Raw genomic sequence first — 25,889 nt, 5'->3', positions numbered from 1 at the left:
AATGTTGAACACTGTTGTGCTGCTTAATATTTCAGTGGAAACAGTGATATGTAAAAGACGAATATATATATTGCAAAATATTTCCAGTAATGAGAATTTGCGGAGGAAAGTCCTTTACTGTCAATATGGTCCATATCTTGAAGTTATTTAGTTTAATTTTGGGGTGAAATGTTACATGGACATGGATTTTCTCCGACAGGCTGTTATTTGTGTTTATGAGTCTCATCAAACCATGTCGTTCTCATGGCCCTCTCTTCATGCCAGTGGAACATAAACAGCGAGCATGCTGTGAGTTAATGGGAAATGAATGAGAAGACAGGCCAAGTAAAGCGTCTCTGACACATTGCCTGCTCCCACCTCTCTCCTGCTAAGATTTACTGTGGAAGAGTATAGGCCAGCCCTGAGATTTGTGCGTTCACAGTTTAACAGACGCCACACGTTACCCCTTTTCCTCTGTCCTATTAAACCAGAGCAGTGATTGTGTCCCTCTGTGATTTGTAACCTTTTTCTCCTGAATGGCACGAAGAATTCTTCAGATGTCCCACTGCCCTCTGACATCCCCCCCCCCCCCCCCCCCCCTCTCTCTCTCTCTCTCTCTCTCTCCATAGACTGATGAATCACTTTTGTTTAGTTATGGGAAATAACTGTCTGTGTGAAACATCTTTCAATGCTTATGTTAGCAATTCTCCCATAGCAAAAACGACTGACTCTGCAATATACAGCCTGTAGCTGTTACATTCTTTTGTAGAAATCTATTATTCTTTCCATTCTCTGTTAAAGTGTGCTGAGGCATGTCTAACCCCATATGGACTCACAGCTATGATCATCAGATCAAAGCTTATGTAAAACACTGTAAAATGTTTTCATTTTGCTATGGCCACTGATTTGAAGACATTATCTTCGTTGTCCATGTGATCTTTGCTAATTGTGATGTTATATTAGATGTTTCCACCTGTGTTCACGTCGTGACTGAGACCACAACCCCCTGCCCTATTTTAAAACACTGGTCTTTCGACCTTTAACCTCACTTGACCCTTGACGCTCATAAAACACCATTAATAGTGTTTCACGGCTGGTGTTAGGAACAGGTGTGTTTCAGATATCTCTCTCTTAATTTTTCTCTCATTATTTCATTTTCTTTGATGCCAGTGCCCAAAATAAGAATGTTTTTATTTATTTGAGCAACTCCAAGGATGCTCTCTCTTTAAGGAGACTTAGCTCTTAGTTCTCAGACTCCCTTATGTGTCATTTACAAATCAACTTTGTGTAATAATAAAAAAGTAATGATAATAATAAAGATGATAATAATAATAATAATAATAATAATAATGCATTAATTTTAATAATAATAAAAACAACAATAATTCTTAAAAATTATTTACAAAATAAAAATATTTATTTGTATTATTAATAACAACAACAACAACAACATTTATTATTTTTATTATTATTATTTGATCTTCCAGAAGATAAATATTTGATTTCATATTGAAATCCTTGAATTTTGACTTGGGGATAAAATAATGATAATGCACCAATTATTAATAATAATAATAAAAAAATATATAAGTAAAAAAAAAATTTATATATATATATATATATATAAAATATTTAAATAATAATTGTATAATGATGATGGATGGATAACATACTCCAGATATTTTAGATTATCCAAATGCATTTAATAAGCTTGGAGGGCTGGCTGTCCATTAATGGGGGAATTCCAAGAATGGAAACTCTCTGAATGGAAAACGAAAGAATACTCAATGTTCCAAATAACCTGTAAACTCTCAGCACATTGCGCAGAAGAATATAGAGGTGCATCATGGCCACATGTCCTCCACTCAATGGCCAATTTTTTTATTTATTTTTATTTTTTTTTAAACATGAAATGTTCCGCAATCCCACTCAACAGAGCACAAAATGGACACGGAGCTCCCTCAGTTCCTCATCCTTCTCCCCTCCCCACATCACCTCAGTGCTCTTATTGCTTTTCCATGGCAGGGAGCGGAGCAGTAAAAGTAGATTGGTTTGCAATGCTCAAACCTGCTGGCAGCTTCACACATACAGTTTCATTACACTCCATTCATTACAGTGTTCAAGGCCAGGCCTCTGTATTTGCTTATGAAATCTCTTTGTGTGTCTGTGACATTTCTGGCACTGTAAGTGTTGATGTACTAAATGAAGTGCTGGGTAGATTACTTACAAATTGTAGGGTCAGGGTTTCCATAACTGGGGTTTGCAAAGGAACTGCAAGGGGTTTGATGAAAATGTAATAATTATTTAAACCATACCATTTTTTAAATAAAAACAATCAGCACAAAACACATAAAAGATTAAATATTTTATTTGTTATGCTTCGTGGCCTCTGACTTTTGTAATGCCACAAAACTAAGAGACTTTCTGTACATATATAACCAATAGGCTGTTTTAGAAAGGACCATTTAAAAGATAAAAAAAAATTAAATTAGTGAGAATAAATAAATAATGAATAATTTACTGCCGTTTTGTGAACGTTAAGTAATCATGTAATCAATAAAACTGTAACTAGTCTGATTATGAGTATTTTAAAAAACGTAATCTAATTACAAGTATGTAAATTGTGGAATCTGATAATGTAATCAGATTATATATAGTCTAGTTCTAGACTGTGAATGTGTGTTTCTGTCACTGATGGTGTGTACTGCACATGTGCTGTTATGGAGAAGTGTATGGGATGTGTAATGAAAGCAGATGTGTTTGGCATAAGCTCAATGCTTTGTGATGGAGCCCTGTGATCCTGGGGGGTCTGAGCTCAGGGCTAGGTCTATACACAGTCCCAGATTTGATATACTTTTCTGAACCCATGATGTTTTTATGTAATCTGCCTCCAGCAGCAGGTTAATCAAAGATTAGTGTGCATTCCACACTGCGATCTTTGATCATTTAGATGGTAAAACCCATTTTACCTCTGCTTAAAAGTGTTGATGGTGTCAATTTATTTATATTAATTTTTGTATAAATTTTTTATTAATTATTAAGTCAGATATGCTCACCAAGGCTGCATTTATTTGATGAAAAACTACTGTAAAACAGTATAATTGTGAAATATTATTATAATTTAAAATAACTGTTTTCTATTTAAATATATTAAAATGAAATGTATTCCTGTTATGGAAGCGATTACTCAAGTCTTCGGTGTCAGATGATCCTTCCGAAATCATTCTAATTTGCAGATTTTTTGCTCAAGAATCATATTATTATCAATTGTCATGTGTTGTTGCAGGCAAAGGAAAGATTTAAGGTAAGGATCTAAATGCAGAAGTCTTTGACAAAAATGTGATTTTCTCAGTTTTTTGTTTAAAACGTTGTTGCTGTTATTTTAAATTAAACTTGCCACTTTCAAGTGTTGATAAAAAAGGATGCTAGAATAAAATGTTTTTAAAATGGAAAGAGTTAAAGATAGGCCTATATTTTAAGTATAAAATGTAAAACCTATATTTCAAGTATAAAAATTTTATACCTTTTAAGTTTTGCTTTTTAAGTATATTAAAGTGCAAATATGATATGTAAATACTAAACTATAAGTATGATGTTATGTTCACTTACAAGTAAAAAACTACTAAAGTACTTGTTTACTGAGAGAGTATACTTCTAAGTGTACTTCTATAAAAAAGTGCTACAAGTATTAGTAGTAGTAATAGTAAACTAGTATACTTATAAGTTCACTTGTAGTACAGATGCAGTACAAATGAGAAACGTAGTTGTGAACTAGTTAACACTTAAAGTTTACTACTGGTACACTTATAGTACACTTAAACGTATACTTTTATATTAAGTGGGCCAATTTAGTCCCAAGCACTATTGAAATACATTCACAAGTTTACTACCAGTACATTGATTTTAATATACTTACTACATGAAGTATACTTAAAATATACTTGAACATTAAGTATACTTAATATGTACTACAGTATACTACAGTATAAAAGTATACCTCTTTTTTGTAAGAGTAACTTGATTATAAACAAACTTACTGTGAGTCTTCGACAGTACTCTGGAAATTTAATTGGGTTGTGAAACATGGTTTAAATGTGACAAGTGGGTGGAGTGGTCGGTTTCAAAAACTGATGCCAACTATGGTTTAGAGGCAAAGAATGTTATTACATCATGATCAAAGATTACAAAGAGAGACTTTTTTAGGAATAAAGTGCACTAACTGATGAATCATGCCCAGTAAATGCATTTAGAAAGGTTCAGGCTGACTTTAAACATTGTAAAATGTGTTTTTTTCCAGAGCAGTATTACTGCAACTGAAAACAATAAAAATGTCAAATTTTCTGAGTGAATGGTACCTGAATCTGCAGATATCAGTGGAGTTCTACTCATTTTAGCAATGAATCTGACAGAGCCCCCACCACAACTCCATGTCTGGCACTCAACAGTTGTTTTGTGTTTTTGCCCCTTCTTTTCTCTATGTCTCTCCCTCTCTTAGTAGATGAAGGGTCAAGTGTTTTGTTGGAGGTTTTGAGGACCTCTCATTTTGTGTGTCCATCTGCATGTGTGTGTGTGTGCATGCTTGATCAAATCAATGTGTGTGTGTGTATGTGGGGGATGGAAGGGGGATTAGGTTCATGTTCAGTCTTTTGTCCTTCACTATCATTAATTTTCTCTCCCTTTCCTAACCAACTCCATTCCGTTCCAGTTCTTCCCCTCTGAATTGAAAAGAGACAGCGGGACTGGGAAGTTTGGGGGGATTGAGAATTCCCCTTGCCCCCATTCATACTTAATCAAGGCTGTTCATTACCCCACTAACAACAGCTTTAACCAGTACAGTACTGGAAGAAACAAAGTTTACTCCCTTGTTCATGTCCAGGGTGTTTTGTAAGCAGTCCAAGAATGACATGATACAAATTTTAGTTTGTAAGAGTAATCTTTTACATTACACATTTCAGCTAATATACTGTAATCAGGCTACTTTTAGATTACTTTTAGATTACGTTAGGATAATCTTGTCCAATATTGATATAAAAATACAAAGAGAATTTCATTCTTTGTTATCAACAACATGAAGTAAATTAAACAAAATATGCTTAATATTCTGCAGGAATCGGAATTAGGAAATGCAGGGGGTTCGTAAATTGATGAAAAGTTAATAATTAATTAAATCTTAAAAGTGTTCAATTAAAAGGAATAAATATAAAATATAAAAATAAAACGCTTACTAAAAAATATGAAATATTTTGTTTGTTTATGCTCTGTGGCCTCTCAATCTTCTGTTTAATTATAGATACCTGACTATTGGCTGGTTTGTGTGTGCAATTCCACAAAACTTTCCAGATATAAGCAAAAAATATATAATATTTAGAAAGGAATATGTAAAAGTTAGAAAAGAAGAATTAGTGAGAGCCAATGAATTATGAATAATTTACTGCCATTTTTTTTATATTAAGTAATTAATATAAAACTGTAGTCTGATTATGAGAATTGAAAATAAGTTATCTAATTACAAGTATTTAATTTTTGGAATCTGATTACATAATCCAGATTACATATAGTCACTGTAGGGTGAAAAAACACTACTTTTCAGGAAATAATTAAACACTGTATTGTCAAAGTGTATATTGTGGCTTTATGTATGGTCTTGATGTGTCATTATATTATTAACATTTGACCAAAATCAAGCTCAAATGGAGTTTGCCAGACGTGTGTGTTTTTTCCGTCATTAGAACGGCCCAACTGAGGCAGTTACATTTTACACAATTTACAGGTAATAAAGTTTATTCTAGCTATATGGGCACTCAGTTTTATTCTGTAAATTGGCCTAAAATCTCGTGTTATAAAAGATGAAGTGCAATGGAGATCCAATGGAGTTACAAGGTTTAGTTACAAGCTGTTTTTAATACTTTTCATTGGTTAAATATTTGCAAAACCCACAGACAGATTTAAAGGGTGGCCAAAAGAAAATGTGGAGATACAAGGTTTCTGCCTGACAACGACGAAATAATCCGTCACCACCAAGCAAGGTCTGTAAGCATTCGTGCATGTGCTGTCGCTCCAGTATGGAGAATACTGTCGACCGGATGTACTTTGAGATATGTGTGTGCACTGTAGTTGAGAGTATCAAGTTAAGCCTCCCCAGTGAGTATATGTGGAGTGTATGTTCATATGATAACTCCCCTGGAGGGCAAGTGTCCATTAATCACTCAGATGCTCATCTGTTCCTAACGCTTCATTAGCTCTCCTTCCTCCCTGCCTCTCTCTGTCTTTTTCTCTGCCTCTCTCATTCCTCCTTTTCTCCTTTTCACTTCACTCGAGAGTCCCACACTACTCTGTGTCCCTGTATTTACTGTTCTCTGCTCATGCAGGTTAGGAGTAACACGTCATGCGTCCTTGCTTTTGTTTGGGAATGGCCAGTAAATGAGGGAGTGAAGCGGTAAACGATTGAAAGGGAAGAACCAGTGAATAGGTTTCATTGAATGGCAACCCTTTAGATAAATGGCTGATTCTTCAAATACAGCATTTTTGTGTCCCAAGGATTGATTTGCATTAGAATGTTTTTACTTTTAGGTTACATTGAAACTATTTTGGGATATTTTTGCTACTTTTCAGGTGTCTTTTATGTACAGCATAGCCTATATACACTACAGTAAAAGCATTTTTTTAATGTTTTTATAAGAAGTACTTAATGCTCACCAAGGCTAAAAAAAAATACAGTAAACTATAATATTGTGAAATAATTACAATTTACTGTTTTCTATTTTAATATATTTTAAGAAAAAGGTCATTTATTCCTAAATGGAATGGAAAACCAAACCAACAATCATAGTTGACCTCTCATGGACATTGTTAATAGACAAATTAAAATTAGTAAAAATGTGACAAGTACATGTACTGCAAGTACACAGAGCCAAATGTGTCCATATAGTTAGAAGAAGAAAAAGAAAAAACAACACACACCCAAATGTGGTTTTCTGTTCTCGTCCTCTTTACAAAGTGTTCCTTTGATCACTTTGCTTGAAAGTTTAATTGTGATATCATATGGGACAACAGACCCTTTGTGGTGCGCTTGGTGTGTGTAGTTGTGGTGACGGAGTGTGTTTACTATGCTCTTTCGTATGTTAAAGCATTAACAAGGCATGTGGGCATGTGATGAGTCAATGTTTAGAGTGAGTCATGCATTGATGTCCCAGCATGCCTTGAGATTAACGTATATCCCCTAAACAGATGAAGAGTTTGACTAGATTGGAGAGATTTTACCCTAATCCAGTTAGTGGACAACAAACTGTTTATGCACAGCATTTACCTGTGTGTGTGTGTGTGTGTGTGTGTGTGTGTGTGTGTGTGTGTGTGTGTGTGTGTGTGTGTGTGTGTGTGTGTGTGTGTGTGTGTGTGTGTGTGTGTGTGTGTGTGTGTGTGTGTGTGTGTGTGTGTGTGTGTGTGTGTGTGTGTGTGTGTGTGTGTGTGTGTGTGTGTGTGTGGTTCAGGTATACCCTATGAGGTCAAAATGTCCCCACAAAGATGTGCGTGTGTGTGTATTGGGTCAAAATGTCCCCACAAAGATGCATTTACCTGTGTGTGTGTGTGCGTGCGCGCATTGGGTCAAAATGTCCCCACAAAGATGCTCTTATAGTATGATATAGGAGAATATGGAGCTCATATTTGTGAAGGAAAAAACACCTCAGTTTTATTCAGAAGCCCACACTGAGCAAAACACATGCAATTTGTTGCTGATATGTATATGGTCAAAATGTAAGATGAGATTCAACTTGTGATGAGATCTGCATAACAGTATAACAAACTACTTACAGAGTGACAGCTGATATTTACAGGCATTTTATGTATCTCCCAATAATATGTCTTAGTAAGATGATATTTAAATGCCTAGTTTTATGATCAAAGCTCTGTAGTTTTAAGTGTTGGGGCAAAATATATATAATGCAGTTCACTACTATGATGATTGAGAGATATACAAACAAATGTTCCTCAAAAACCTTATCATATTTTACACTTACATTTGAACATGATTCTTCTAAAAAAATATATGTAATTAACTAAACCTAAATGGTTTCAGTCCAGGAAGTGTTCACCTTGAAATATTGCTAACAATATGTTATATTAACAATATATTCTATATACTATATATTCTATAAACTAACAATATATTCTTAGTCATTCTTACATTTACTTTCTAAAAAATTATTAAAGATTTCACAGCAAAAAGGCGTGACTTACAGCCTTAATTTTTAGATTGACTAAAATGCTTATTACCTACTAAAAGAGTATGAAGTATCAATCAGATACCAGAAGGCATGCAGAATATTGTGTGCAGCTGTTTTTTTTCCAGCAAAGTTTTGATCATGTTGATCATTTAGAGACCTTAGAAACAGGATTAAAGCAGCTGCTGAGGGTCAGATTTAAAAACAGGATGACAGTCCTTCCATTTTCCACAGAAAATAGTTGACAGAGATGAAGAAAAGGAAAAGGTAGAGGAAAGACGAGGAAAAAGAGAGGGAGTGAGCATGAGGAGGGATTAAATGTGTGTGAGGATGGGGGTAGTGGAGGAGGAAAGGGCCACAGACAAAGTGAGAGAGGGAGGAGGGTTGCAGGAGAAGGGGGCGGTGCTGTGGCGGCAAACAGCAGGGAAAGAGAGGACAGGACAGGACAGAGGAGAAGGGGGTTTCTACCAGAGAAAAGAGAGGAAACTTTGGCATGAGGTGGAGGAGCAGAGAGAAAGAAAGATAGAGAAAGAGAAGCAGCAGACTGGGATTGTACCTCCAGGACAGACTGGGGGAAGACGCGAGGAGGTAGCCATGCAGAGCACTATGGGTATGTCAGCAACACGACTGCATTTATTACACTCTGAACGCACGAGAGTTCAGATTACCACTGCAGCTCACAAGAGCTTTGAAGTGATGTGAAATGAATGATTAACTTTCTTAAAGCTGATCACACTGGGGTGAGAAGAAGCTCTTTGAAGTTATGGAGCAGTGTAAGTGCTTCCTTCTGAAGAGAGATCTGTGTGAGAACGACTGCATGGCACAAAGTTAATCATAATGTGTTGTTTTGAGGGTAGAGCAAGTTGGCTCTACTACTCGAAGGGATTTTTATTGTTCTCTCAGAGCATAATAGAGATCTCAGTTTTGTTTCATTTAAGTATCAACTTTTTCTATATATGTTTCTGCTGAAATTCCTTCTATATGCAGTTAGAATAAAGAGCTATATGTGAATGTGGACAACAAAAGCTCACATCATTGATGCTGGAAGAATTTGACAAATGTGTGAGTTTATGTTGAGATTTATAACTATTGCAGACTTTGGTATCTTGTTTTTTAGATCTTGTTTTTTGAAGTCTTGTTTATTGAGATCGTATCTGGGACTCAGTTCACATGTGAGATTATTTGGGGGCTTTTTCTTACAGGAGAAATATCTAAGAAGCATGAGGCTTAAACAAAAGTCTCCATTTGCTCTCATTTTAATGTCATTCTTGTCTAGGAGACAAGTTAGATATCTTTTGTGTTTTGTTGTTTTCTATAGGTATTTATGTCTGTTGTAAAGAGAGTTTGGTGTGTGTGTGTGTGTGTGTGTGTGTGTGTGTGAGAGAGAGAGAGAGAGAGAGAGAGAGAGAGAGAGAGAGAGAGAGAGAGCAGGGCCTTGTGAATTGATTGATTTACAGAACTTGGTTAAGCTGATTTAATCTTTGTTTTGTGGACGTTGTTGAAAAGCAGTGTTTTGGAAGTACACCCTTAAACATAAAGGTTCTTTATTAGCATATATTGTTCCATGAAGTGGAAAAAGTGCCACATTTTCTTTACACTAAGAAAAAATGGTTATTTTAAGAACTGTGCACTGAAAGGTTATTTGGGGAACCCAAAATGGTTCTTCTGGAATAATGGAGAGAACTCCCTTTTGGAGTTTTTTGTTTGCTTTATTGTGAATGTGAAGTAAAAAGTTGATGTATGAGCAACTGGCCTAGATTGGAACGTCCAACATACACACACGCACACACACACACACACCCACTCCAATCACTCCTTGCCGAGTGCTTATACAAAGCTTCTTCAAACTAGTCAAACACCACTAAGCTTCTTGCACAGCACGCAGCCTGATCTATTGACATTTCGTTTTTCGAATGGGATGAAGTTTAGATTGAAGCGCCCCCAAGTATATTGAGATTCCCGTTTGTGTTTAAAGTGGATGTGACTCAGCTCGTGGCACATTCTTGCTGAAAAAAGCCTGAAATAGAGCGGCCTGTTACTGCGTGTCAGCAGCGTCCAGACTCCACTCCAGATGAGATCACCTAGGGGGGTGGAAAGGTGCTTGCGTCAGTGAGTCGGAAAATAATAGATGAGTTAAATCACTCTCATATGTTACAGGGCTCTGAAATACAGCCTTAGTAAATGCGGTCAGCTCACTGTCTCTGTAAGGACAGAATGTGCCTCACTGTCTAGCTGTGCCTCACAGGTTTAGGTTCTCCAAAACACCTCGTACCATCTCATCTCATCACTTTACTGTTTCCATTTATGAGATGCCTTTATGTGCCAAGTATTTATATAAGGCTATAGCTTCCTGCAGACGTATATACAGAGGGAGAGCTCATTACCGTCGAGTCAGTCTCAGCTGACTTCACTGAATCACAACTTTCCATGCCACTCTTTTCCTCTCCGTCTGAGCTTGGCTGGAATCTGTTGGGACAGTGTGTGTATGTCCACATCCTCTTGCGGCTGGTCTCGCTGTGGCGTGTTTGCAAGTTTCACGACCAGCTCCAAGGTTGTCTTTTTTTTCTGTTTGCGGCTCCTGCGTGGTTCACCATCTCTGCACTTTTGAGATGAATTACATATTCATGCTGGCATAGTTTGTCTGAGGCCACGCTGGTTATGTAAGCGCTGGTGTGGAATTAATTTACTGTTATGTGCGCTGTGCCACTTTTCCCTCCGACTGCAGTGCATATCTGCGCTGGGATTTCAATTTGATCATAAGACTGATGATTATGGTTTGTCAGAAACACCGCAAGATTATTTATTTCTCTCTTTCTGCTGATGTTTGGTTCAGAAAGCTTTGAGAGGAGGTAGAGAAGCCATTTTGAGGAAATCAATGACCACAGCCAGTAAAGAAATACTTTGACTTACTCGGATAGGCTGCACATAAAAACGTATCTATTGTCCAAAACAAAGAACCCATTATTACCTCATGAAACAGGGGCAAAACACAATTTTCTATCACTAACAGTTAATTTTCATTTATTTTCCTTCACTGTAAAAAATACCTTGATAAATGTATGGTAAAGTGACGGGTAAAGTGGCAGCTGTGGTTGCCAGAAACTCACTGTAAAATATACAGTGATAGTATTTCTGGTATTACTGGATGGTATATCGGTGCCTGTATATTTTACAGGTTATAATTGAAATATTAAACAAGTAATATAATGCTAATACTAAAATACTTTTTACCTTAAAATGTACTGATAACCATCATAATAATATTGGTGGTAAAAAAAAAAAGCCACATCATGAATCAGACTTCATATAATCAGACTTCATGAATTCATTAGACTTCGTAAGTGTCCATAAAAATGGTCAAATTCACACACACATATATGGTAAAAATTACAGTAAAATTTACAGTACATTTAATGTGATGTTAAACCATTTACAATTTTTTTTGTATGGTAAAGTATTTTAGTTATTTAAAAGGATTTTACTGTAGTATTTTACTGTCTTTTCCTATAAAATAATGCAATTTTATTTACAGTGTATGTTTTGTTTTGTTTTCCACATTATCAGATATCGTCAAAAAATACCATGGTATTTTCATCGATTTTTGGACACTGATTTCTCAGTCGGGCTACATTATATACTGTGATTATTCAACTAATCTGGATAAGTATTTGAATTTTGAATTTGAATAAACATTAGCTCACAGTCATTTCTGCTGGACAGTAACTCGTCCTTATGTTATTTTCTATAAAAAACAAACTGTCTGTCCTCTCCCCTGTTCATAACTGAAGGTCTGGATTTCACTCTGATGGATCAGTATTGTTTTTTCAGACCGTACTCTGTACATTTAAAAAAAACTCCATCACTTTATTACCATCCTATCAGTGGCATCTCCTCAAAATGGCCACTCTCAAAGTAATAACAATGAGGTAGAGCCACAGCTCCTCTCCGTTCTGCTGTTATTCCAAGTGTCTGTTTCTGACCACTGGATTGAACTGAATAATCATTAGTGGTTGGAAATTCCTGCCGTGGCAAAGAGCAGCTGACTCAGAAACAACTGGCTCCTGGATGTTACATGGCCATTCCCACGCTGGACGCTTTTCTGCTTGCAAATGCCCAGAATTGCAATGGGTCAGATTGACCAAGTATTGTTGACCACACAGTGGTCGTCTGACTAGTCTCGCGTAGCCTGGCTCTCAGCATAAGGCCTGATCCATTTTGCTGCAAAAACCAGCTTAGAAAAATTTGGCACAGTATAAGACCGTAAATGGCTGTACAGAAAAATAGTGCAAAATGTGTGTACATCAGAATCTTTTCAAACCTAAAAAGTACCATAATAAGTAGGCTACTTATTATCTCACAGCCATAACTCAAAGTAGAATATACAATTTTGCTTGTGGTTGTCTAGTTTACCTTCTACAAAGTGCCTCAACTCTGAGAAAATGTTGTCTCTAACAAGTCCAGTGATTGGTTCTTCTTTAAACACTCTTTTTGTATACATCACAACTAGGGTTGGTTATCGTTTTTGGTTTTTTTTTACGATACCAGTGCCAAATCGATACTTTTAAAACGGTACCGGTGCCTGAACCAATACTTTTAAAAAAAGAACCATAAAAGGACAGTGGATACCCAACCCTAATAGTAAACCCTACTAGTAAATTGCCTTAGAGTGGGGGTCACTATTATGCTATTTTAAACATTCCTAATTTTGTCTTGGAGGTCTCCTACAATGGGTTTACATGCATCCAAGGCCAGAAAACACTTTAATTATTTCATTATATACATTACAGCTTCACCTGTTTTCTCACAGTGCCTAAAACGGTTCGATAAAGGATTCGGTTTCTCTAAAGCCCTCCTTTTCGAGAGCCTGATTGGTCTCCTCATCCTCTGGAAGTGCATGCAAAATGGATTTGCTTTCGCAGCGCAGAAAACAGCGTCTTTGAAACTGTGCAGACCTTTTACATTCACAAACAGCTATATTATACACTACTTCAAAGGTAACATCCGAAAAAGCATAATATGGGGAACTTTAAATCAAGTTTTTACACAAGATTAAACTAAAGAAGTCAAGTTGTATTAACATAGAACCTTATTTAGTTGCAATAGACAAATCAAGTTATACTGTACTCAGAACCATAAGCAACTGTTTAATAACTTGAAATACTTTCATATTTACATCTCAATTGCATATTTTGTGTGAACTTAATGTAATAATCAAGGTGATTCTTTTTTTTTTTATATAGATTACCGAGATGCTTGCACTCAATCTACTTTATACCAGTCAGACCATGGGAGATTGTTCCTGCTGGCAGATGCTTTGTAATGGGCACTACGGTTGGCGTCTGGGCCTGTGCCAGTGAGTCTAGCACTGCTCACTGGGTAAAACAAAATGTCCACAGTTGATTGGCAGGTAGTGTGGCAGCAGCTGGCAGCAGCTCCTGTGTGGTATTGTGCAAATACTGTCGCCTGCTGCATCTCATTCTGGAGTTTGAGGCAGCCGGCTCTTTTCTGAAAGGCTCTCGCTGGATGAGATGCCCAGGGACGCTCGGACAGTGAGACAGGAGAGATTGTCTTCTGAAGGTTTGTGAGGCGGTTCGGGGCCCCTGTTCAGGGGGGCCTTTAATAGAGCCCATATGCTTTGAGATGCTAAAGAGCCGACCAGCCCCTTGTCTTCTCAAACTTTGAGTTTCCCCTCTCTCACTCATTCTTTTATGGATTCCTCTACTTCACTCAGGCCTTCCCCTTCCTGCGACTTATTTATGCATGTTCACGAACACTCCACCTGCTCAGGTTTTAATTTGTCTTTCTTTTATGGTCTATTTATCATCCATTGTCCCTTTCTTTCCTCTCTTCTCTGTGGAGTTCTCCCTCTGTTTTTGTTACAAACTCTGGCTCCCTCCCCCTCTCGCTCTCTTTCACCCCAGGCAGTGCACATGTAGGCCTCAAGTGTCATGGCAACAGCCCCAAACAGAACCAAAAGCCAAAAGCCTGTAACAGCAACAGGTTGGCAGTGAAACAAGCAGGGCCAATAATGCTTGTTCTACAGGCAGTGTTTCCCTTCCGCTTTTAATTCGATCCAGCATTTCATCAAAGAAATATACAAAGATCTACAGGGATTTACCATGAAAAATGAGTTGCTTTACACAGAATTTAACAGCAGCCATGTGGTCTCTGGGAATCGTGGTTGTAATGCCATTGTATAAGAGATTTGAAATTTGAGTACCACTAGAACCAAAATTAATTTTCAAAATTTGAAACTAATAACTATAAAAATGACTGTTACGATAACTATATTAGTGTTACGATATCGTTCTGTTTATTAAGCGTGCGCTTGCAGTTTTGTCGTCGTTTGCGTCAAATGCTTGTGCTCTTTACATCAGGATGGATTCTGATTGGCTGTCAGTGTTTTTATCGTTCATCGGCTGGAAAAAATCTTTCTGGAAGTGATTCCAACGATATTGTTTCTCGGTGCCGTTATCATTATAGTTGTGGTGTGGACTCTGCTGTTCTTTTATATTTAGAACGATGTTTAGAACTATATCGTTATAGTTATCGTCCTTGGTGTGAACGGACCTTTAATGCGTTGTGTTTTGTTGTTTTATCATTCCCAATTACGTATATAAAAAAGTCATAAATAGATAATGGCTTGCCTTTTTTTTTTTTACTATTCCCTCTATAAAACAAACTTTATACTTCAGTAGTTTTTATCAAAATTTTTATATAAATTCGACAAGAATGTATTGCACGGGACTTGAAGATCGGATTTATATTCGTTTTAGGGAGACACATTTATGTGGCCAAGAGTAAATTTAACAGTTTTAACAAATTGGACAACTATCCGTTCAGTAAAACGCAAGAAGTTTACCAGCCAGGTATATTTTTATTTCTATTACCATGAGAACCCTAACGCATCCAAACAAGTATTTTAAAGACATAATAAAAGAGTTAAGAAGACTCTCATCTTCCTTATCAGTAAACCATACACACACTCCCTGTTCCCATTCTGCTTTGTTTTCCTGACACAGAGAATTTTACACACATAATTAATGACAATACACTCAGTGCTTTTGTACATGTGCCAGAAAGAATAATCCTTGTTCTCAGACAGCAAGGCTGTGAAAGTGTGATCAGTGACTCATTGTCATCCTTCAGAATAAAACTCCTGACTAAGAAATGAAAGGATGAAAGAAGATACTGCATCTGTTTAATTCAGTCCGTCAGATCACTTCAGTACACTCTGAGGAGGATATTTGGGTCCACTGATGGTAATGACTCCCTCTCTCTTGCTCCATTGACTCTATTATTGCAAATGCGTCATTCATGACTAAACTCTGTTTCTCCAGACTTGGGCGCCGGTGGACTTTTCAGACTGGCCAATAGCATAATTCAATTTATCAAGTCTTTAGCTAATTTATTTTAGCCAGTCTTGCGCATTAGCTGACAAGGACAGTGGAGGATATATGTAAAAAGTGACTGACATCCACATTCCTGAAGCTGTGTCCTATATTGTATACTTCTACTATGCACTAAAAGTATGTACTTCGCTGGTGATGACGAAGTACATACTTCTGAGTATGCAGAAACACTGTACACCAGTATTGTGTAGACAATCATGTACAATTGAGTGTTCATTTTAGTGCTGTCATAGTAGATTAAAAGAATACTATTAATCACACATTTTTCTATAATTAATCTCGTTCACTCCTTGCTGATATAGTGCACTAAACTGCCATGCTCTATACAGGAATTTGAGAATGAGTGAACAAGTCACTGATTTCAGACAAAGCAACAGAGCCAACAACGAAGGTTGTTTCCTGTGCTGGAGTCAACCCCAACTCTACAGGGCTAATCAGAGTTGAGGAATCCACTCTTCTGGAGTAGACTCCCTATCACTAGTGAACACAGAGAGCCACTTCATAGTACTGAATTGAGTTCTCTTTTGCATCTTAAGGCAATGACATACCAAGCTGACGTCAGAGAACTAGCGGTGGTGAAAGCAGACTGTGTTGTCACCTCACATTGGCTATGTCTGGTCCAAAAAGCTGCACCATAACACACCGCAAAGACTACAGGTGACTGCCAGCTAGCATGTGCATTCTGTGCCTGTGTGTAAGGAAATAACGGTCTATATCAGCAGGTATCAATAGTCTGTTTTCATCATTCACAAAGGGAAACCAAAACTAGGATTGCAGATATACAGACCTAAAACATAGCAGGCTTGGTGTGTTACGACCCTTGTCACAGTTGGGTTCTTTAAAAACACATAAACTGTATCTCGAGCCAAAGGATGCCAGAAAAGAACAGATGGTGCGTTAATTTTGTTAAATATTTTTAAATGAACACGTTAATTTTGATAGCCTTAGTTCAATTAGCTATTTGCTATTAGCATTTGTTCCCTAGTTGACAATATAAGAGATCTGTCACCAACTCTTTAGTGGGGTTGTGAATGTTAAAAGCATGGATCCACACTTCAAAAATACACTGTAAAAGAAATGCCATTTCAGGGTCCTTTGACATAGTTTCATTACAATTTGGGACACACTAATCCTAATCCAGAAAACTGAATAAGACACACACAGTAGTATGCAAATTGAGATTTAGCATTAGTAACACTATACTAGGGCCATGGCATTCTTTATGATTTATAATCTTCTGAATGTAGATCATTTCTATAATCATCAGCACAATAGATAAAAACAAAACTCACTAACTTAACACTATATGACATTTTTTATTTTTTAGGTCTTTAGCATTCTTTTCTAAACTAATTTAGTGCAGTCTAATTAATTGTGTTGTTTGGCTTTTTGTAGTAACTGTAAATTGCTAATTTCCCTCTTCCTAAATAACAAATACTATGTTAATTAAGTTTAATTACCGCTACAATTACTCTCCATGGCATATATGAATAATTAATGAGCACTCATACACCTTGTAATTGCAGCAACCTAATTAGAGCTGTTTTGTGTTTTTCAAAGTAGGTCCTTCAGATCACTAACAGTATGTTTAGTTTTCTGCTGCGGTCATGTGATCATGATCTTTTTTCAGTGTGTTTGTGAATGTAACCGTGAGTGTTTTTGTATCATTGTGTATGTTATCTGATGGAGGGGACAATACGAGTGCAGCTGGCAGGAAGCAGAGGAGCGGGGCGCAGGTTGCAGAGCAGCCGTTTGGAGATCTCTGGGGGGGTTTGGACGTGTGACTGAAGCAGGACACTGATTCATATCTATGTACATTAGTGCTAGATGATGAGAGGATAGTGTAAAAGGAAAAGCTTTTTTTTATTTTATTAAAAAGGTATATTTTTAGAGCTGCGAAGTTGTCTACATTTTTGTGGTGAGACTAGTTTTGTGGGCAAACATCGAATTATTCATCACAGATATTCGTTTTTATTGTTAACTTAAACTAAAACTATCAAAAATAATTTTCAGTCACTGAAATAAAAATACAAAAATTTGATGAAAAAAATGTAAAATGTTGCCTTTGCAAATAACTCAAATAAATTCAAAATTCTAAAATTACTAAAACTGAATTTTTCAAAAAACATACAGAAATATTTACTAAACTAATACAAATTACAAAAGCACAACAAAATTATATAAAAAAAGGAAAACTGAAAATATAAAGCAAATTAAAAATGTGCAGAAGTGACCAGGTTTACAGGAAACATTATGCAACAAATGTTGTAGATAAGTTGCAATGTACCTGGGACATTCCGTTAAGGAATGAAAATGAGTCACTCAAAGGAGAGCAGGAAGGAAGAAGAGTGATTAAAAGAAACTAAAGGAATGGATAGAGTGACTAATGAGAAAGACTAGAAGGTCATCAGGGCGTAGAGATCCCTTAAGAATGTAAATACACACAGCTGACCGCTTCAGTCCTCACATGCTCCTGCTCCGCCAAAAGCTTCATAATCGTTAAACACAATACCATAAGTTTCACTGATTACTTTATCATTTTCACTTGAGCGCACTGAGACTATGCAGCTCTCGCTTTTCCCTATTTAGTGCACAAGGAGTCATTCTTGTGGATTAATTGTTTGCTTTCCATGGGCCACATTTATCCAAGCATGTACTTTTGTCCACTCTATTTTTGTGGAACAAGCACACTGTGTTAATGAGGATGTGTGGTTGCAGATGAGGTAGTAGATGAGGTCAGCATTTCCTTTGTGCTGTTTCCTGTGTTTCTGTGGATCTGTGTGTGCCTGTGAGGGTTGTGTGATGTAACGCAAGTTTATTATCGGGTATTTTGAAAATGGTCTTGTTTTGGCAGATTTGCATGACCTAAAATCTTAAATTAGTTGATTCTAAAATGAGGTATGCGCAGTTAAGGGAAAAAGCTTGCTTTTATCAGAACAAAGGCTTTGTTGTTGGATGCCACAATGTCATGTCTAACTTCTCCATGGAAAGAGGCTTTGATCGGGATCATCACACACATCAAATATCCTGCCCCTGCAACTGCAACTGCACTTGAACCAAACAGAGAGACCAAATGTGATTAAGGGTTTAGGGATTTCTGCCCGGAGATTTGGAGCTCTGCTGGGTTCCAGGCTCAATGCTGGCATTCCATCCTATTCTGCTCCAGACTCCACAGAGAAGCTCTGTGATTCCCAGGGGATTCACACCTCGCCGCTAATCCTTTCCGGTGGCGCTATTAAGACTTATCATAACGAGATTTCAGCCACCAGCCACCTCGCTGTGGAATTTGATTAGAAACACCTGCAGAAGAGAGATGCACTATTCTCTCACCGTCAAGATCAAAGACTGAGCGAGAGTGAGAGAGCTGTGCGTGTTTTAACCATCCGTTAGTGCAGGGCAGAACAGCCTGACATGTGTCAAATGTGTAATACAGGGGCTTTCAAACTGGGGGCTGCAAGGGAGTGCTAGGGGGTCCGTGGAAAGGTTTACAAATAATGGGGGGGAAGTGAAAAGTGCAAAAATAGATAATTATTATATTATAAACTTAAATGTAAGCAAAAATTAGAATCTGAAAAACAACCAAAATGACAAAAGCACATTAGACAGTTTAACTACTGTATTAGTATATAAATAATGCTAAAATATTGCCTGCATGGTGTCTTGTTAAAAAAAAAAAAAAACACAATAGGTAATATAATAAAAATATTTTAAATTATTTACAGAATTTGACAGTGTCATGCTACTTTCAAGATTGGTCTGATATCATGATATTAATATAAATTATTTAATTCTATTGACAGCCATTTTTTATGTTTCTAACAGTACTTTGTATTATTTCTTTCCACAATTAATGTCAACCAAATATTTTTCTGATAATAGTCTCTACACACTGTTTTATCACAGTAGGCCTATCAATTTTGTATAGCTGCCTGTGCCTAATATATATTTTAGAAAGGGGTTATGTGGTAAATTATATTTGTCATTGAAATGCATAAAATATCAAACAAACAGCACTAGTACACTCTGTAATCAAATTGTTTCACAAAAAGATGTTTCAAATGATTAAATATTATAAAATAGGGCATTTGTACATAACATTTAAGGGTATTAAGACCTATTCACCTCTAAAACACAGCAAAACAAAACCAAAGTGAATACTTTTGAGATCTCAGACTGCGATGAGGTGGATCAGAGGGGAGTGAGATCTGGAGGTCGGGTCTCTCCGGCAGGTTTTGAAGTTTGCAGGGTTGTGCGGGGCCGGTCCTAAGGGGATCCTCTCATTATTTTATCTCAGTCTGTGGGAGAATGTTCAGGGTTATGATTGGGTTAGTTTGTTTGTATGAGGTGCAGGATGTACTGAGGCTATGCAGCTCATTTTAGGGTAACAGTTGGAATCTGGTTGGGAATGATGTAGGTTGGGTTTAACAAAGGGTGAGGACTGGCTTTGAGGAGGGGGTGGAATTAGTTGAAGCGAGTTCAGAAAGAGTGAAGTGATCCATGATGATCTCAGTCAGCACGATTGTCTTGACATTGTCTTTTTGTGGTCTTGGACTTTCTCAAGAATCTGATTTGGGCTAAACCATTTTCCCCTCACATGTGACAGATTTATTTTTGTTTGAACAGCTAAAATCACAGACTGAATTCAGATTAAATCTGACATTTTCAAATTTGAAAATGGAAATGGATCTGTATCTTGATTTTGATTATTGTTTATTTATTTATTGGCAATGTGCCTTCAGTGTGAAGAGTCAGTTTGCAATTTTATGCGTATTTATCTAAGTGACATATAGTTGTGCAGTTTAACTGAGCCTGAATGTCTTCACACACTTCATGATGCACCTTGTCCTATATAAACCCTTTTGTAAGTTTTATTAAATGTTATTAGTATTATTTTGTCGTAGTTGAGGTTTATTAGTATTTAAGGACTTATTGTTGTGCACTGCAGCAGAGCCACAGAGCAGTCAGCTGGATTGGCATCGGGAACATACTTCATAAGAAGCGCTGAGGCAGAAATACCTGATAGCCACGTTAGTGGAACCATGTGCGTAAGCACTCGCAGAGAACCGCCCTGGAAACTGTTACTCTCAGCGAGTCACGCTATCCTCCTTTCTCCCCTCTCTCAAACTTTCTGTTTCATCTCCTTCACAGCACTGTTTTATCCAAGTATTCTGCTATTAATATCCACATTCGCGGCTGCGACAGAAAGATTCCTTTTGCCGAGTCAATATATGCACCTGGATTTATTTAGAGGATACACAGAGGAATAGAGCAGAATCTCCCCTCCGACCCAACCTCTAGACAATAGGTGTTTAATCATCTAGATTCATAATTTTCCCTAAAGGTTTATTCCAATGAGGTCCATGTTACTGTATGGAACCAAGAATAAAAAATTAACTTTTTTAATTAATTTGAACTATTAGCACATTTTTTTCTTCATAGCTTAGATTAAATGATCAGTTGGAAATTTGGTATGGTAGCACTACTTGTATTGATGTCTGCCTTGGATTATTTGCTTTTGCTTGTATTGTTCCCATTAATAAATCACGTTGATTAAGAACATATAAAAAATTTGGGCACACTTGGCTGAATTTACTAAAGTTACTATTTACAAGTCTAACATTATATTATATTATATTATATTATATTATATTATATTATATTATATTATATTATATTATATTATATTATATTATATTATATTATATTATATTATATTATACTTTTTTTTATTTGGGTCAATTACTAAAGGAAAAGCAGCCAACAAGTGTCCAGCAAACAAGTGAACTCCTTCAATAATTTAAAAAGCATCCCAGGCTGCACCTCATGAAGCTGGTTGAGTGAAGTCTAAAATCAGGAATATTTGAAATCTAGTCAAAGGGTGGTGATTTTTGAAGGAGCTAGACGATCGCGAACGGAACGAGGGGACCCCCCAAAGGACAAACGCAAATGGACCGACCAATGGAGATCCCGCTTCCTCTAACTTACACATGGCCCTGAACAATGCTTGGGAAAGCCCTAAGATATCCATACAATATTAAAACATTTGACTTGTAGTTAATATAAGAGGTTGATAATGAATTGACCATCAAGTATTCACCCAAAAATGTAATCTTCCTCACAGAGCGAAACTTTTCGCTCTGTGAGGAAGTTTGGGACAACAAAACCGCTGTCCTCCCGTGCTGAAGTCTGCTTCTTTGACTTCATCAGAATTCAAACCTCAGCTAAAATGGCATGTGGGGGGCTGCATGTGGATGAGTGAGCAGAACAGGGAATGTCTTATGAGAAGTTTGAGTCAGAATGGCGCTGGCTTTCTCATAGCCTGTCTGTCCCTGTGGTAAAGAGGTCATTGGGATGCCAGTGCAGTCAGGGCGGTCTGATCTCTCCTGGCGACTCAGACTGTGTGTTTCTCCTGCATGTGGCTCTTTGAAGTGCATTGGGAGTGTTTTCTGAAGTGCACTGGGGGTGTGTGTAATTGATTGGACTGGCAGGCTTTTTGCAGATTATTCCACATGGTGAGACTGCTCTTAGCACACAGCAGCAGGCTATATATATACTCAATGTCCATCCGCAAATTAAACCCTGACACACTGATTCACAGACACATAACCAATAACTGCTAATGCTTGCTTATCTCTATTTAATTGACCACCACCATTGAGCCCATTTGTTTTCCCATTATGACGATTATAATTTTTTACCACCCCACACATAAAATGAAGATGGATATCTTATCTTAAGATGCAGATCGCTCTCTTAAGATGAGCATGAGCGTTATACATTGTAATCCAATTTATTTTCTATATGGGGTCAAAAAAGACCCCTAAAAGTGACTTTTAAAAGTCCCACACTAACATACAACCAGTTATAATTCCAGTTTAGTTTTAAGTGCGTAGATATAGTAAGTCTGAGAAAAGTCATCAAGATCATGCCATTTTGATGAAGGGAACTTTTCTTCTTAAAAAAAAAAAAAAGTTTTTTATTATGGTCACGAATGACCCAAATAGCACACAGGAGTTAAAGTGTACTATATAGATAGCCTCAAAGCTAACAGACATGGACTAAACTTATATGATTTTTTTTAACCCCAAATTGCTTATAACTCAAAGCACTTAATCTGAACAACCTGGAATAAGACCATGATCTCAATCCGTGGAAACATTGTGTAAAAGTTACACACTCTCAGAAAAAAAGGTATAAAAGCTGGGGTGGTACCCTTTCAAAAGGTACTAATATATACACTTTAGGTAGTAAAATGTACCTTTAACCTTTAAAAAATACCAGCATTTTTGATAATTTTCACAAAAATGTCATGCCCCCCAGAATATTTTGTTGTATGAATATCTGAACATGCAATATATCAAAAGCAGGAACAGATTGTGTTCTCAAAAAATGTGTGATTCTTTTGTGTTCAAAAACAGAAAACTGTTGTTATAAACTTTATTTTACAGGTTACATGACAATCAGCCCATTTAGGCGATGATATTTTTCCTCATCTTCCTGCTTTTCTCTCTACAGAGTGTGTATCCTGGGCGTGTGTTCGCCATGGCTCTAGTTCAGGCGCTGCCTGTGCCCACTGATCACCCAAAGCCCAGCGCTGACATCCAGCAGTGCTGCTCAGTGTCTCACTCCCCCTCCATAACTGAGGCAGGCACCATGGGTTCCGTCAGCAGCCTGATCTCTGGACGTACCTACCAGGAGCGCCACTGCCGAGCTGCCAGCGACTTTGGTGCCAAGTATCGCAAGCCCACTCCCGCTATAAGCTGTTTCCGACAGCAAGAGGGCACACTGCGCAGCGCCAGCTCACAGGAACAGCTTCTCACCAGCCAGCCTCCTCTACCTGCTAAGAACAAATCCTCTGCCCTCATCTCTGCTGGCAATGGCAACTATGGCTATTTGTGTGACGAGCCAGTGGGCGACTGGAATGATAACCATGTGACCACGTGCAGCCCATCCAGTGATACTGAAGAGCCTCCTGATAACAGAGGCATGAATGGTAATATTGGTGGTCCTCCGCCCAAACTCGTCCCAGTGTCAGGCAGACTGGAAAAGGTGAGTCTGGTGGTGCTTGGGAGGTAAACATTAAAAAAATACAATAAACATTTTTAAATTAGTGACACGACATCTTTTTATATTTATAATAAATGTAAACTTGTGCCATTAGAGTATTACACTTATGGAAGAGGTCTACGGCCAAAATAAACGTATATGTTCCCATATAGTGTGAAATATATGTTCCCATATAGTGTGACATAATCACTTACTAGAGCTTATCAAGTTGTTCATCTGTAAAGGCAGTAACTTTCATGACACATGCAAGGGTACTATAAAGGGACTACTCCCATAGAGAAATAGTCTCAACTCACAGAAATGACATCTGTTCCACATAACCATCTGCCTAACAAAGCATGACTTGAAAAATAATGAATACAAGTGCTTAAAGGGGTCATATGATGCTTTTTTAATGTTTTACTTTTCCCTTAGTATGTAATGTATCTGTTTGTGCATGTATTGTGCTTAAGCTCGCAATTATGGTAAGGGGCGTTACTTTTCTGACACATGCTGGGCACCATATAGATGTCCATTGAAAGTGCATTTATGTTAACACAAGTCTTTGAACCATTTCTTTAAATAACTCCTTCAAAATGCTGTCCATCATTATCATTGTTGAGGTCATTCATTTGTTTTAGAAGAAATGAAAGAAGGTTTTGCTGATGCTCATTTCACACAGTGGGTAGTACATCCAAATGGCTATTCATTTTTATTGATCGAGGAGAGCCTTTAATCACTGCAATACATCAATATGCCCATCACTCACTGTACACATTTAACATCTCATTTACACTCAGTTATGTTGGTGGCTTCACTCTTTAGCTATTTATTGTGCAGATGCCGTTCAAAAGTTTGGGGTCAGTAAATTCATTCATTCATGGGGTCATTCATTTTTAAATAAATTAATAATTTGACAGTAAAGGGACAGTAAAGGCATTTATAATGTTACAAAAGAATTCTGTTCTTTTGAACTTTCTATTCATCAAAGATTTTGAAAATAATTTATCACTGTTTCCACAAAAATATTAAGCAGCACAACTGTTTTCAACATTGATGATAATAATAATGTTTCTTGAGAACCAAATCAGCATATTAGAATAATTTCTGAAAGATCATGTGACACGAGAAGAGAGTAATAGCTGCTGAAAATTCAGCATTGCGATCACAGGAATAAAATAAAATGTTAATATATGGATAAGAAAACACTGTTTTACATTAACCATTTACTTTTGATTACAGAGTATGGAGAAGATACTGATCCGTCCCACTGCCTTTAAGCCTGTTGTGCCCAAAAATCGCAACTCTGTGCAGTACCTGCCTCCGCGGTCAGGGGGCAGTATGTCTGAAAGCCAGGGCAGCCTCAACCTCTTACTTCCTGGCAATGGAGCGGGGTTGGGTTGTCAGGAAAAGCGCAACTCTTACAGTGGGGGACGCAACGCACGGAGTAGCCAGTCCGTCACTATGTCCGACTCAGGCCGCAACTCCCTTTCTAGCCTACCCACTTACAGCAGCACGGGGTACAGCCTGGCACAGAGTGAAGTACCCACTGGGCACATGGAAACCGCACGCTCCGGTGGTGGCCACGGACACTCTAACTCCGACAGCGGTCGGTCATCATCCAGTAAGAGTACAGGGTCTTTAAGTGGGCGTGGCCAGCCCCTCTCAGACAGCGGATCATGTGGCCGCTCCCCGGCTCCAGGAGAAGGTTATGAAGGCGTCATTCGGGATCTTGAGGAGAAGCTGAGGGAAAGAGACCTGGAGCTGCAGCAACTTAGGGACAACCTGGATGAGAATGAGGCAGCCATCTGTCAGGTGACAATCACTGTTTTCTACCATTTATTAGTGACATTTGACAGGGAATTGTCAGATACAATGTATACAACCTAAGTCAAATCATGTGTCTTCTCCATGCAGGTGTATGAGGAGAAGCAGAAGCGCTGCGAGCAAGAGTTGGAGGACCTTCGGCAGAGCTGTGCATCGAAGATGAAGCAGGTGCAGCTGAAGGCACAACGGGCACAACAGGTTCTGCAGTTGCAGGTGTTTCAGCTGCAACAGGAGAAGAAGAAATTACAGGAGGACTTCTCTCAACTGCTACAAGAACGGGAGGCATTGGAGAAGAGATGTGCCTCTTTTGAGAGGGAGCAGACTCAACTAGGCCCTCGTCTAGAAGAGACAAAGTGGGAGGTGAGACCTTTTTAGCCATGTGGATCTAGCAATGAGTAATTACTAC

General features: G+C 37.6%; 1 protein-coding gene across 2 annotated transcripts in view; it reads left to right on the top strand.

Moving 5' to 3' along the window:
- The window catches only part of lzts2a (leucine zipper, putative tumor suppressor 2a), a 60,886-nt gene that overhangs the window by 30,716 nt on the left and 4,281 nt on the right, over positions 1-25,889 (top strand). Inside the window, exons 1-4 of one of the 2 annotated variants that reach the window (XM_082153639.1) lie at positions 8,603-8,808; positions 23,126-23,659; positions 24,899-25,471; positions 25,574-25,843. In XM_082153639.1, the coding sequence (XP_082009765.1) occupies positions 23,153-23,659; positions 24,899-25,471; positions 25,574-25,843 (1,350 nt within the window). In that variant the 5' untranslated portion in view covers positions 8,603-8,808; positions 23,126-23,152. Of the gene's footprint in view, positions 1-8,602; positions 8,809-23,125; positions 23,660-24,898; positions 25,472-25,573; positions 25,844-25,889 lie in introns of those variants that run through there. The other variant, XM_082153640.1, reaches the window with a different exon arrangement.

The sequence above is a fragment of the Leuciscus leuciscus genome, assembly GCF_965113295.1.
Source record: "Leuciscus leuciscus genome assembly, chromosome: 22".
NCBI classification, from domain to species: domain Eukaryota; kingdom Metazoa; phylum Chordata; class Actinopteri; order Cypriniformes; family Leuciscidae; genus Leuciscus; species Leuciscus leuciscus.
This window is presented reverse-complemented; position numbering and strand designations above follow the sequence as displayed.